Source organism: Salmo salar, chromosome ssa18 (assembly GCF_905237065.1).
Source record: "Salmo salar chromosome ssa18, Ssal_v3.1, whole genome shotgun sequence".
In the NCBI taxonomy this organism is placed as follows: Eukaryota; Metazoa; Chordata; class Actinopteri; order Salmoniformes; family Salmonidae; genus Salmo; species Salmo salar.
Window position 1 is genome coordinate 77,895,478 of NC_059459.1, and position 12,953 is coordinate 77,908,430.

The window sequence follows — 12,953 nt, forward strand, 5'->3', positions numbered from 1 at the left end:
GAAAAAGTGAAAGGGTCTGAATACTTTCTGAATGCATGGACCACAGGAGAGAAACAACATGGATGCTCTGTCTGTGGTAGAACATAAATTCATAAGGCTCATCTGCTGAAGCACGTGAATAACGTCCACAAAGAAAGAAAACAGGATGAATAATTAGGAACAGGATGAATAATTAGGAACAAAGACATGTTCTGTCAGCTGATGGGGAATGTGCAGGATGTGGACAGCAGCTATGGATCATTCACACTGAGGGTTTCAGATAAAGGTATATAAGCAAGTTATGTTTTTCAACATTTTTATGTGAATAAAGTTTGATTTGATTCAAATTGATGATGTAATGATTAAACAGTAAATAGTATTGTAGGAAGCTCACAGGTCTGCTGTTCTGTCGGATGTTTTCACGTTATTAAAAACAGGAATTCCTGGGCCTTTTGTTTTAGAGTATCTCTCAGGTGATGAGAGAGGGGTTATGGAAAAATATATACTTTCCAGAAAATATCTTCCTTCCGTCTGGCCGAAAGTGTTACTCATCCATTTTGACCTAATGCTGCTTATTCATGGTATTGTTTTGAATCTTTTGGGAAGTAATGAGCTAGATTCTATATAGTTTACACCTGTCACACATTGGAGAAACATGGAGGTAGATTCTATATAGTTTACACCTGTCACACATTGGGGAAACATGGAGCTAGATTCTATATAGTTTACACCTGTCACACATTGGAGAAACATGGAGCTAGATTCTATATAGTTTACACCTGTCACACATTGGAGAAACATGGAGGTAGATTCTATATAGTTTACACCTGTCACACATTGGAGAAACATGGAGGTAGATTCTATATAGTTTACACCTGTCACACATTGGGGAAACATGGAGGTAGATTCTATATAGTTTACACCTGTCACACATTGGAGAAACATGGAGCTAGATTCTATATAGTTTACACCTGTCACACATTGGAGAAACATGGAGCTAGATTCTATATAGTTTACACCTGTCACACATTGGGGAAACATGGAGGTAGATTCTATATAGTTTACACCTGTCACACATTGGGGAAACATGGAGGTAGATTCTATATAGTTTACACCTGTCACACATTGGAGAAACATGGAGGTAGATTCTATATAGTTTACACCTGTCACACATTGGAGAAACATGGAGGTAGATTCTATATAGTTTACACCTGTCACACATTGGAGAAACATGGAGCTAGATTCTATATAGTTTACACCTGTCACACATTGGGGAAACATGGAGCTAGATTCTATATAGTTTACACCTGTCACACATTGGAGAAACATGGAGGTAGATTCTATATAGTTTACACCTGTCACACATTGGAGAAACATGGAGGTAGATTCTATATAGTTTACACCTGTCACACATTGGAGAAACATGGAGGTAGATTCTATATAGTTTACACCTGTCACACATTGGGGAAACATGGAGGTAGATTCTATATAGTTTACACCTGTCACACATTGGAGAAACATGGAGGTAGATTCTATATAGTTTACACCTGTCACACATTGGAGAAACACGGAGGTAGATTCTATATAGTTTACACCTGTCACACATTGGAGAAACACGGAGGTAGATTCTATATAGTTTACACCTGTCACACATTGGGGAAACATGGAGGTAGATTCTATATAGTTTACACCTGTCACACATTGGAGAAACACGGAGGTAGATTCTATATAGTTTACACCTGTCACACATTGGGGAAACACGGAGGTAGATTCTATATAGTTTACACCTGTCACACATTGGAGAAACATGGAGGTAGATTCTATATAGTTTACACCTGTCACACATTGGGGAAACATGGAGGTAGATTCTATATAGTTTACACCTGTCACACATTGGGGAAACATGGAGGTAGATTCTATGTAGTTTACACCTGTCACACATTGGAGAAACATGGAGGTAGATTCTATATAGTTTACACCTGTCACACATTGGAGAAACATGGAGGTAGATTCTATATAGTTTACACCTGTCACACATTGGAGAAACATGGAGGTAGATTCTATATAGTTTACACCTGTCACACATTGGAGAAACATGGAGGTAGATTCTATATAGTTTACACCTGTCACACATTGGGGAAACATGGAGGTATATTCTATATAGTTTACACCTGTCACACATTGGAGAAACATGGAGGTAGATTCTATATAGTTTACACCTGTCACACATTGGAGAAACATGGAGGTAGATTCTATATCGTTTACACCTGTCACATTGGAGAAACATGGAGGTATATTCTATATCGTTTACACCTGTCACATTGGAGAAACATGGAGGTAGATTCTATATCGTTTACACCTGTCACACATTGGAGAAACATGGAGGTAGATTCTATATAGTTTACACCTGTCACACATTGGGGAAACATGGAGCTAGATTCTATATAGTTTACACCTGTCACACATTGGAGAAACATGGAGCTAGATTCTATATAGTTTACACCTGTCACACATTGGAGAAACATGGAGGTAGATTCTATATAGTTTACACCTGTCACACATTGGGGAAACATGGAGCTAGATTCTATATAGTTTACACCTGTCACACATTGGAGAAACATGGAGCTAGATTCTATATAGTTTACACCTGTCACACATTGGGGAAACATGGAGCTAGATTCTATATAGTTTACACCTGTCACACATTGGGGAAACATGGAGGTAGATTCTATATAGTTTACACCTGTCACACATTGGAGAAACACGGAGGTAGATTCTATATAGTTTACACCTGTCACACATTGGGGAAACACGGAGGTAGATTCTATATAGTTTACACCTGTCACACATTGGGGAAACATGGAGGTAGATTCTATATAGTTTACACCTGTCACACATTGGAGAAACATGGAGGTAGATTCTATATAGTTTACACCTGTCACACATTGGGGAAACATGGAGGTAGATTCTATATAGTTTACACCTGTCACACATTGGGGAAACATGGAGGTAGATTCTATGTAGTTTACACCTGTCACACATTGGAGAAACATGGAGGTAGATTCTATATAGTTTACACCTGTCACACATTGGAGAAACATGGAGGTAGATTCTATATAGTTTACACCTGTCACACATTGGAGAAACATGGAGGTAGATTCTATATAGTTTACACCTGTCACACATTGGAGAAACATGGAGGTAGATTCTATATAGTTTACACCTGTCACACATTGGGGAAACATGGAGGTATATTCTATATAGTTTACACCTGTCACACATTGGAGAAACATGGAGGTAGATTCTATATAGTTTACACCTGTCACACATTGGAGAAACATGGAGGTAGATTCTATATCGTTTACACCTGTCACATTGGAGAAACATGGAGGTATATTCTATATCGTTTACACCTGTCACATTGGAGAAACATGGAGGTAGATTCTATATCGTTTACACCTGTCACACATTGGAGAAACATGGAGGTAGATTCTATATAGTTTACACCTGTCACACATTGGGGAAACATGGAGCTAGATTCTATATAGTTTACACCTGTCACACATTGGAGAAACATGGAGCTAGATTCTATATAGTTTACACCTGTCACACATTGGAGAAACATGGAGGTAGATTCTATATAGTTTACACCTGTCACACATTGGGGAAACATGGAGCTAGATTCTATATAGTTTACACCTGTCACACATTGGAGAAACATGGAGCTAGATTCTATATAGTTTACACCTGTCACACATTGGGGAAACATGGAGCTAGATTCTATATAGTTTACACCTGTCACACATTGGAGAAACATGGAGCTAGATTCTATATAGTTTACACCTGTCACACATTGGAGAAACATGGAGCTAGATTCTATATAGTTTACACCTGTCACACATTGGAGAAACATGGAGGTAGATTCTATATAGTTTACACCTGTCACACATTGGAGAAACATGGAGCTAGATTCTATATAGTTTACACCTGTCACACATTGGGGAAACATGGAGGTAGATTCTATATAGTTTACACCTGTCACACATTGGAGAAACATGGAGGTAGATTCTATATAGTTTACACCTGTCACACATTGGGGAAACATGGAGGTAGATTCTATATAGTTTACACCTGTCACACATTGGAGAAACATGGAGGTAGATTCTATGTAGTTTACACCTGTCACACATTGGAGAAACATGGAGGTAGATTCTATATAGTTTACACCTGTCACACATTGGAGAAACATGGAGGTAGATTCTATATAGTTTACACCTGTCACACATTGGAGAAACATGGAGGTAGATTCTATATAGTTTACACCTGTCACACATTGGAGAAACATGGAGGTAGATTCTATATAGTTTACACCTGTCACACATTGGGGAAACATGGAGGTATATTCTATATAGTTTACACCTGTCACACATTGGAGAAACATGGAGGTAGATTCTATATAGTTTACACCTGTCACACATTGGAGAAACATGGAGGTAGATTCTATATCGTTTACACCTGTCACATTGGAGAAACATGGAGGTATATTCTATATCGTTTACACCTGTCACATTGGAGAAACATGGAGGTAGATTCTATATCGTTTACACCTGTCACACATTGGAGAAACATGGAGGTAGATTCTATATAGTTTACACCTGTCACACATTGGGGAAACATGGAGCTAGATTCTATATAGTTTACACCTGTCACACATTGGAGAAACATGGAGCTAGATTCTATATAGTTTACACCTGTCACACATTGGAGAAACATGGAGGTAGATTCTATATAGTTTACACCTGTCACACATTGGGGAAACATGGAGCTAGATTCTATATAGTTTACACCTGTCACACATTGGAGAAACATGGAGCTAGATTCTATATAGTTTACACCTGTCACACATTGGGGAAACATGGAGCTAGATTCTATATAGTTTACACCTGTCACACATTGGGGAAACATGGAGGTAGATTCTATATAGTTTACACCTGTCACACATTGGAGAAACACGGAGGTAGATTCTATATAGTTTACACCTGTCACACATTGGAGAAACATGGAGGTAGATTCTATATAGTTTACACCTGTCACACATTGGAGAAACATGGAGGTAGATTCTATATAGTTTACACCTGTCACACATTGGGGAAACATGGAGGTAGATTCTATATAGTTTACACCTGTCACACATTGGGGAAACATGGAGGTAGATTCTATATAGTTTACACCTGTCACACATTGGGGAAACATGGAGGTAGATTCTATATAGTTTACACCTGTCACACATTGGAGAAACATGGAGGTAGATTCTATATAGTTTACACCTGTCACACATTGGAGAAACATGGAGGTAGATTCTATATAGTTTACACCTGTCACACATTGGAGAAACATGGAGGTAGATTCTATATAGTTTACACCTGTCACACATTGGAGAAACATGGAGGTAGATTCTATATAGTTTACACCTGTCACACATTGGGGAAACATGGAGGTAGATTCTATATAGTTTACACCTGTCACACATTGGAGAAACATGGAGCTAGATTCTATATAGTTTACACCTGTCACACATTGGAGAAACATGGAGGTAGATTCTATATAGTTTACACCTGTCACCATTGGAGAAACATGGAGGCTAGATTCTATATAGTTTACACCTGTCACACATTGGAGAAACATGGAGGTAGATTCTATATAGTTTACACCTGTCACACATTGGAGAAACATGGAGGTAGATTCTATATAGTTTACACCTGTCACACATTGGAGAAACATGGAGGTAGATTCTATATAGTTTACACCTGTCACACATTGGGGAAACATGGAGCTAGATTCTATATAGTTTACACCTGTCACACATTGGAGAAACATGGAGGTAGATTCTATATAGTTTACACCTGTCACACATTGGAGAAACATGGAGGTAGATTCTATATAGTTTACACCTGTCACACATTGGGGAAACATGGAGGTAGATTCTATGTAGTTTACACCTGTCACATTGGAGAAACATGGAGGTAGATTCTATATAGTTTACACCTGTCACACATTGGAGAAACATGGAGGTAGATTCTATATAGTTTACACCTGTCACACATTGGAGGAAACATGGAGGTAGATTCTATATAGTTTACACCTGTCACATTGGAGAAACATGGAGGTAGATTCTATATAGTTTACACCTGTCACACATTGGAGAAACATGGAGGTAGATTATATATAGTTTACACCTGTCACACATTGGGGAAACATGGAGGTAGATTCTATATAGTTTACACCTGTCACACATTGGGGAAACATGGAGGTAGATTCTATGTAGTTTACACCTGTCACACATTGGAGAAACATGGAGGTAGATTCTATATAGTTTACACCTGTCACACATTGGAGAAACATGGAGGTAGATTCTATGTAGTTTACACCTGTCACACATTGGAGAAACATGGAGGTAGATTCTATATAGTTTACACCTGTCACACATTGGGGAAACATGGAGGTAGATTCTATATAGTTTACACCTGTCACACATTGGAGAAACATGGAGGTAGATTCTATATAGTTTACACCTGTCACACATTGGGGAAACATGGAGGTAGATTCTATATAGTTTACACCTGTCACACATTGGGGAAACATGGAGGTAGATTCTATGTAGTTTACACCTGTCACACATTGGGGAAACATGGAGGTAGATTCTATATAGTTTACACCTGTCACACATTGGGGAAACATGGAGGTAGATTCTATATAGTTTACACCTGTCACACATTGGGGAAACATGGAGGTAGATTCTATATAGTTTACACCTGTCACACATTGGAGAAACATGGAGGTAGATTCTATGTAGTTTACACCTGTCACACATTGGAGAAACATGGAGGTAGATTCTATATAGTTTACACCTGTCACACATTGGAGAAACATGGAGGTAGATTCTATGTAGTTTACACCTGTCACACATTGGGGAAACATGGAGGTAGATTCTACATAGTTTAGTTTTGGAGTAATGAAGTATGTGCATTACTTTGTATTGTATCAATTGATACCTGGTGGTATTGATGGAACAAGAGTGAATTCTAGATGGGGCTTCTCTCCAGATATCATCCAAGATCTTAATATTGAATCTCCACCCAGCACAGCCAGAAGGCAACTGGTCACCCCTCAGAGCCTGATTCCTCTCTAGGTTTCTTCCTAGCTTCCTGCCTTTTTGAGGGAATAATTGTTAGCCACCGTTCTTCCGTCTAACTACATGTTTCAAGCAGACCAGCGTAGTCCCTGTGCCCAAGAATGCAAATGTAACTTGACTAAATGACTACCACACCGTAGCACTCATGTCGGTAGCCATGACAGTGCTTTGAAAGGCTGGTCGTGGCTCACATCAACACCATCATCGTGGAAACCAATGACCCACTCCATTTCGCATACTGCCCCAACAGATCCACAGATGACGCAATCTCAATCACACTCCACACTGCCTTTTCCCACCTGGACAAAAGGAACACCTATGTGAGAATGCTGTGCATTGACTACAGCTCAGCGTTCAACACCATAGTGCCCACAAAGCTCATCACTAAGCTAAGGACCCTGGGACTAAACACCTCCCTCTGCAACTGGATCCTGGACTTCCTGACGGGCCACCCCCACGTGGTAAGGGTAGGCAACAACACACCTGCCACGCTGATCCTCAACACCGGGGCCCCTCAGGGGTGCGTGCTCAGTCCCCTCCTGTACACCCTGTTCACCCATGACTGCATGGCCAAGCCACCACTCCAACAGCATCATTAAGTTTTCTGACAACACAACAGTGGTAGGCCTGATCACAGACAACGATAGCAGTCTCTTACCTCCCTCAATGTGAGCAAGACATAGGAGATGATCATGGACTACAGGAAAGGAGGGCCGAACAAGCCTCATTAACATCAACGCGGCTGTAGTGGAGCGGGTCGAGAGTTTCAAGTTCCTTGGTGTCCACATCACCAACAAACTATCATGGTCTAAACACACCAAGACAGTTGTGAAGAGGGCATGACAACACCTATTCCCCTTCAGGAGCCTGAAAAGATTCCCAGATCCTCAAAAAGTTCTACATCTGCATCATCGAGAGCATCCTGACCGGTTGCATCACCGTCTGCTATGGCAACTGTTCAACGTCCGACCGTAAGGCACTACAGAAGGTAGTGCGCATGGCCCAAAACATCACTGGGGCCAAGCTTCCTGCCATCCAGGACCTATATACTAGGCGGTGTCAGAGGAAGACCCAAAAAATTGTCAAAGACTCCAGTCACCCAAGTCATAGACTGTTCTCTCTGCTACCGCACAGCAAGCAGTACCGAAGCACCAAGTCTGGGTTCAAAAGGTTCCTTAACAGTTTCTACCCTTATGTAAATAAGATATTTCTGTATTTCATTTGCAATAAATTTGCTAACATTTCTACAAACATGTTTTAACTTTGTCATTATAAAAGGCTCCTTAACAGCTTCTACCCTTATGTAAATAAGATATTTCTGTATTTCATTTGCAATAAATTTGCTAACATTTCTACAAACATGTTTTAACTTTGTCATTATCCAAAAGGCTCCTTAACAGCTTCTATCCCCAAGCCATAAGACTGCTGAACAATTAATCAAATGGCCACCTGGACTATTTACATTTGTTTTTACACTGCTGCTACTCACTGTTTATTACCTATGCATAGTCACTTTATCCCTACCTACATGTAGAAATGACCTCGACTAACCTGTACCCCCCCCCACATTGAATCGGTACCAGTACCCCCTGTATATAGCCTTGTTATTGTTATGTCATTTTGTGTTACTTTTTAACTCTATTTCTTCAACTGCATTGTTGGTTAAGGGCTTGTAAGTCAACATTTCACTGTTAGGTCTACACCTGTTCTATTCAGCATTTCACTGTAATTTAAATAACCTGTCTACACTTGTTGTATTCAGCGCATGTGAGAAATCCAATTTTATTTTATTTGATATGTGGTTGTCTCACCTAGCTATCTTTAAATGAATGAACTTACTGTAAGTCGCTTTGGATAAAACTGTCTGCTAAATCTAACTAAATAAAGATTTATTCAAAAAAATATATATATATTTCACCTTTATCTAACCAGGTAGGCTAGTTGAGAACAAGTTCTCATTTACAACTGCGACCTGGCCAAGATAAAGCAAAGCAGTTCAACACATACAACAACACAGAGTTACACATGGAATAAACAAACATACAGTCAATAATACAGTAGAAAAGTATATATACAGTGTGTGCAGATGAGGTAAGATAAGGGAGGTAAGGCAATAAATAGGCCATGGTGGCGAAGTAATTACAATATAGCAATTAAACACTGGAGTGATAGATGTACAAAAGATGAATGTGCAAGTAGAGATACTGGGGTGCAAAGGAGCAAGATAAATAAATAAATAAATACAGTATGGGGATGAGGTAGTTGGATGGGCTATTTACAGATGGGCTATGTACAAGTGCAGTGATCTGTGAGCTGCTCTGACAGCTGGTGCTTATTAAAGTTAGTGAGGGAGATATGAGTCTCCAGCATTAGTCATTTTTGCAGTTCGTTCCAGTCATTGGCAGCAGAGAACTGGAAGGAAAGGCTGACGTAATGAATAAACAGAACAGAGTATTGGAGGAAACTCACCGGTCTGCTGTTCAAAGTCCGTTGATGTTCTCACATCATTAGAAAATGACTTCCTCATCTTTTTTGTTGTTGTCATTTCTGTCATGCTGATGAGAAAATGGTTGGACTGATGTGATTGATACATCAAATAAAATTCCAGAAAAGGTCTTGTTCTTTTGACCTAGAGTATGTTTAATCAGATTTCACCTAATGCTGCTCATTCATGATATTTATTTAATATTGTATAATGTTATAAAGTCGACCCCTGATGATCCTAAACCAGTTTCTACTGGTTTGTAGGCTGCCTTGTGGAGTAGTAAACCCCAATCCAGCTGGCGGCGCTGTTGTTCTTTTCCGGGTTCGCCACCCACTACAACCAAGGAAAACATTTGTTTTAATTATTATTATTTGACTAGAACACGGAAGTAGGATTAGAGAATACTTTGTTTTGATTTTGCAGTCCTTGTGTGAAGCAAAGAAAGAAAGACATACTGACTGAACTAAGTAGGGTAACGTTACCCAAATGTCATTCGACTGAAATATGTCTAAACTACAGTTGTTGCGTTTGTTTTTAAATGAGCGTTTAACGGCGGCTGCTGTGGAGATTTTCGGTGCAGTTGAGAAAACGGTAGTAGAATACCAGGAGGAGAATGATCGGCTACGGAGACTGCTGCGGAGGACACCGGGGAATCAACTATGTAGAATAGGTTAGTATGTAGCGCTACTGATAGCTAGCTATAGTTCTACCTTATTGATAAACTGTTTGGCTAAAGTGATCACTGCTAAGCTATTTAATGTAAGATCCACCCGTGCATGATTTTAAAAGTTGTGTGTCACGAAAAACGTATTGAAATAGCATAACTGGCTAGCTTTGCCATTCTGACGCCGATGCATTTCTTTAGAGATTTTATATCTTTCTTTTGGATCAGCTGAGGGTAAATGGACAGAGGCCATTTCCAAGTAAAATGACCCATGAGCACCAACATGTGAAATTCATAGGAGCATGTCAAATGAATATATTAATAAAGGCATAGATGCATGTTTTAACATTTTTTAGGAATAAGCAAAGGTTTTGATTTCTGGTTTTAAAAAAATGGAAAAGGGGTCTTAAACATCTACCAGACAAATATAAGAAATACATCAAAACACAATAATACTGAAGTTAAGACCACTAAGGAAGGCCAACTAATAACATTTATTTTTCATTTTGCAGAAATGATTTGCCTAATGTGAGATTTTAAGAGCATTACAAAGTGTCTTGTTATTGTTACAAAAACTCCACATACAGTTAGCTCCAATAGTATTGGGACAGTAACACGTGTTTTGTTGTTTTGGCTCAGTTTTGACTACATTAATACCACATATAAGTGAATTTGATTAATACACATCGAAGTGAATTTGTCCCAATACTTTTGGTCCCCTAAAATGTGGAGATTTTGTACAAAACGTGTTGTAATTTCAAAACGGTTCACCCGATTATAAATTAAAGTTAACAGTCTGCACTTTAACCTCATTGTCATGGTATCATTTCAAGTGCTGGAGTACAGAGCCAAAACAAACAAAAAACATTGTCAGTGTCCCAATACTTTTGGAGCTCGCTGTATCTTTAAGATAGTTTTCTAATTTCTCTCCCTCATGAGGAAGGATAATGAAGGTTTACAGAAGTAAGAAGTATAGTTGGACCTACCAATTCATTATTATATAATAAACTCATTAGGCCCTCATCTATGGATTTTCAGAGATATGCATCTGTTGGTCACAGATACCTTAAACAAAAGTAGGGGTGTGGATTAAAAAAACAGTCAGTATCTGGTGTGACCACCATTTGCCTCATGCAGCGCGACACATACAGTTGATCAGGCTGTTGATTGTGGCCTATGGAATGTTGTCCCATTCCTCTTCAATGGCTTTGCGGAGTTGCTGGGTATTGGTGGGAACTGGAACACGCTGTCGTACACGTCGACCCAGAGCATCCCAAACATGCTCGATAGGTGACATGTCTGGTGAGTATGCAGACCATGGAAGAACTGGGACATTTTCAGCTTCAAGGAATTATGTACAGATCCTTTCAACATGGGGCTGTGCATTATCATGCTGAAACATGAAACATGAGGTGTCCGGTGTCCCCCAGTTTACAGGTGGAGTTGTAGCGTTTTTGGCAGAAGCGACATTCACTGGGTCTCTTCCTGGTGAGAGTCACATGTCTCTGCAGGTCAGCTTTCAGAGGAAACGTTGTACCACAGTCACGGCAGTGGTGAGTTTTTCTAGACATGGTGCTACCATTCACCCCACCGGATGAATGGCACGACAATGGGCCTCAGGATCTCGTCACAGTATCTCTGTGCATTCAAATTGCCATCAATAAAATCCTATTGTTATGCCTGCCCATACCATAACCCCACCACTACCATGGGGTACTCAGTTCACAACGTTGACATCAGCAAACCGCTCACCCACACTACGCTCCCTCAACTTGAGACATTTTTGGCATTGTGTTGTGTGACAAAACTGCACATTTCAGAGTGGCCTTTTATTATCCCAGCAGAAGGTGCACCTGTGTAATGATCATTCCTTTTAATCCGCTTCTTAATATGCCACACCGTGGCAAAAGAGAAATGCTCACTAACAGGGACGTAAACAAATTTGTGTGCAAAATTTGAGAGAAATAAACTGTTTGTGCTTATGGAACATTTCTGGAATCTTTTATTTCAGCTCATGAAACATGGGACCAACACCTTACATGTTGTTTATATTTTTGTTCAGTGTAGTTTTTTTTAACTCGAGGTGTAATATCATAGCTGACATCCCATTCTTACTGCAGACATCTTTGAATCTTGAATCAGAATATATATTTTACAGTTTTTAGAAAACTTGGGTCACACAAAAAAAAGATTTTACAGTCATTCTGTTACCAAACTTTACATCTGTGCTGTTCTTCAAGTAAATGTGTTTTTGTAAAATTTTCAGTGGACATTTTTAAAAGTAGTCTTTTTAACTTTGGAATTAATGGTCTTTGTTTGGCATACATTTGAAAAATAAAACTCTGTGTCTCAGCTCTATCTAAAAAAAACAATTGATTCTTGATTGTGATATGGTTTTTGGAAACCTAAAAACTGAACATCATAATCGTCCAAAAATAACTTTACAATTCGAGCCCACGTTTGTTTTTGATCCCACCCCTTGTTTCCATTCGCTCAGGGAGTGTTGTAGTTCAGGTCAATGTGCAACACTAAACAGCACAGGTGTAATATTATTTTGGGTTGATATGAAAGTTGAGTGTAAGGTTTCCAAAACCGTATTGAACACAACAATTATTAAGGGTTAGACAAAGTGT

General features: G+C 39.2%; 1 protein-coding gene across 3 annotated transcripts in view; it reads left to right on the forward strand.

Moving 5' to 3' along the window:
- The first annotated feature begins 9,856 nt into the window (after positions 1-9,856).
- The window catches only part of LOC106578068 (zinc finger protein OZF), a 47,751-nt gene continuing 44,654 nt past the window's right edge, over positions 9,857-12,953 (forward strand). Inside the window, exon 1 of one of the 3 annotated variants that reach the window (XR_006760262.1) lies at positions 9,857-10,326. Coding sequence is in view for 2 of the 3 variants with exons in the window: in XM_045700537.1 (XP_045556493.1) it covers positions 10,161-10,326 (166 nt within the window). In the remaining variant the exon portion in view is untranslated. The remainder of the gene's footprint in view (positions 10,327-12,953) is intronic. The other 2 variants (XM_045700537.1, XM_045700538.1) reach the window with 2 other exon arrangements.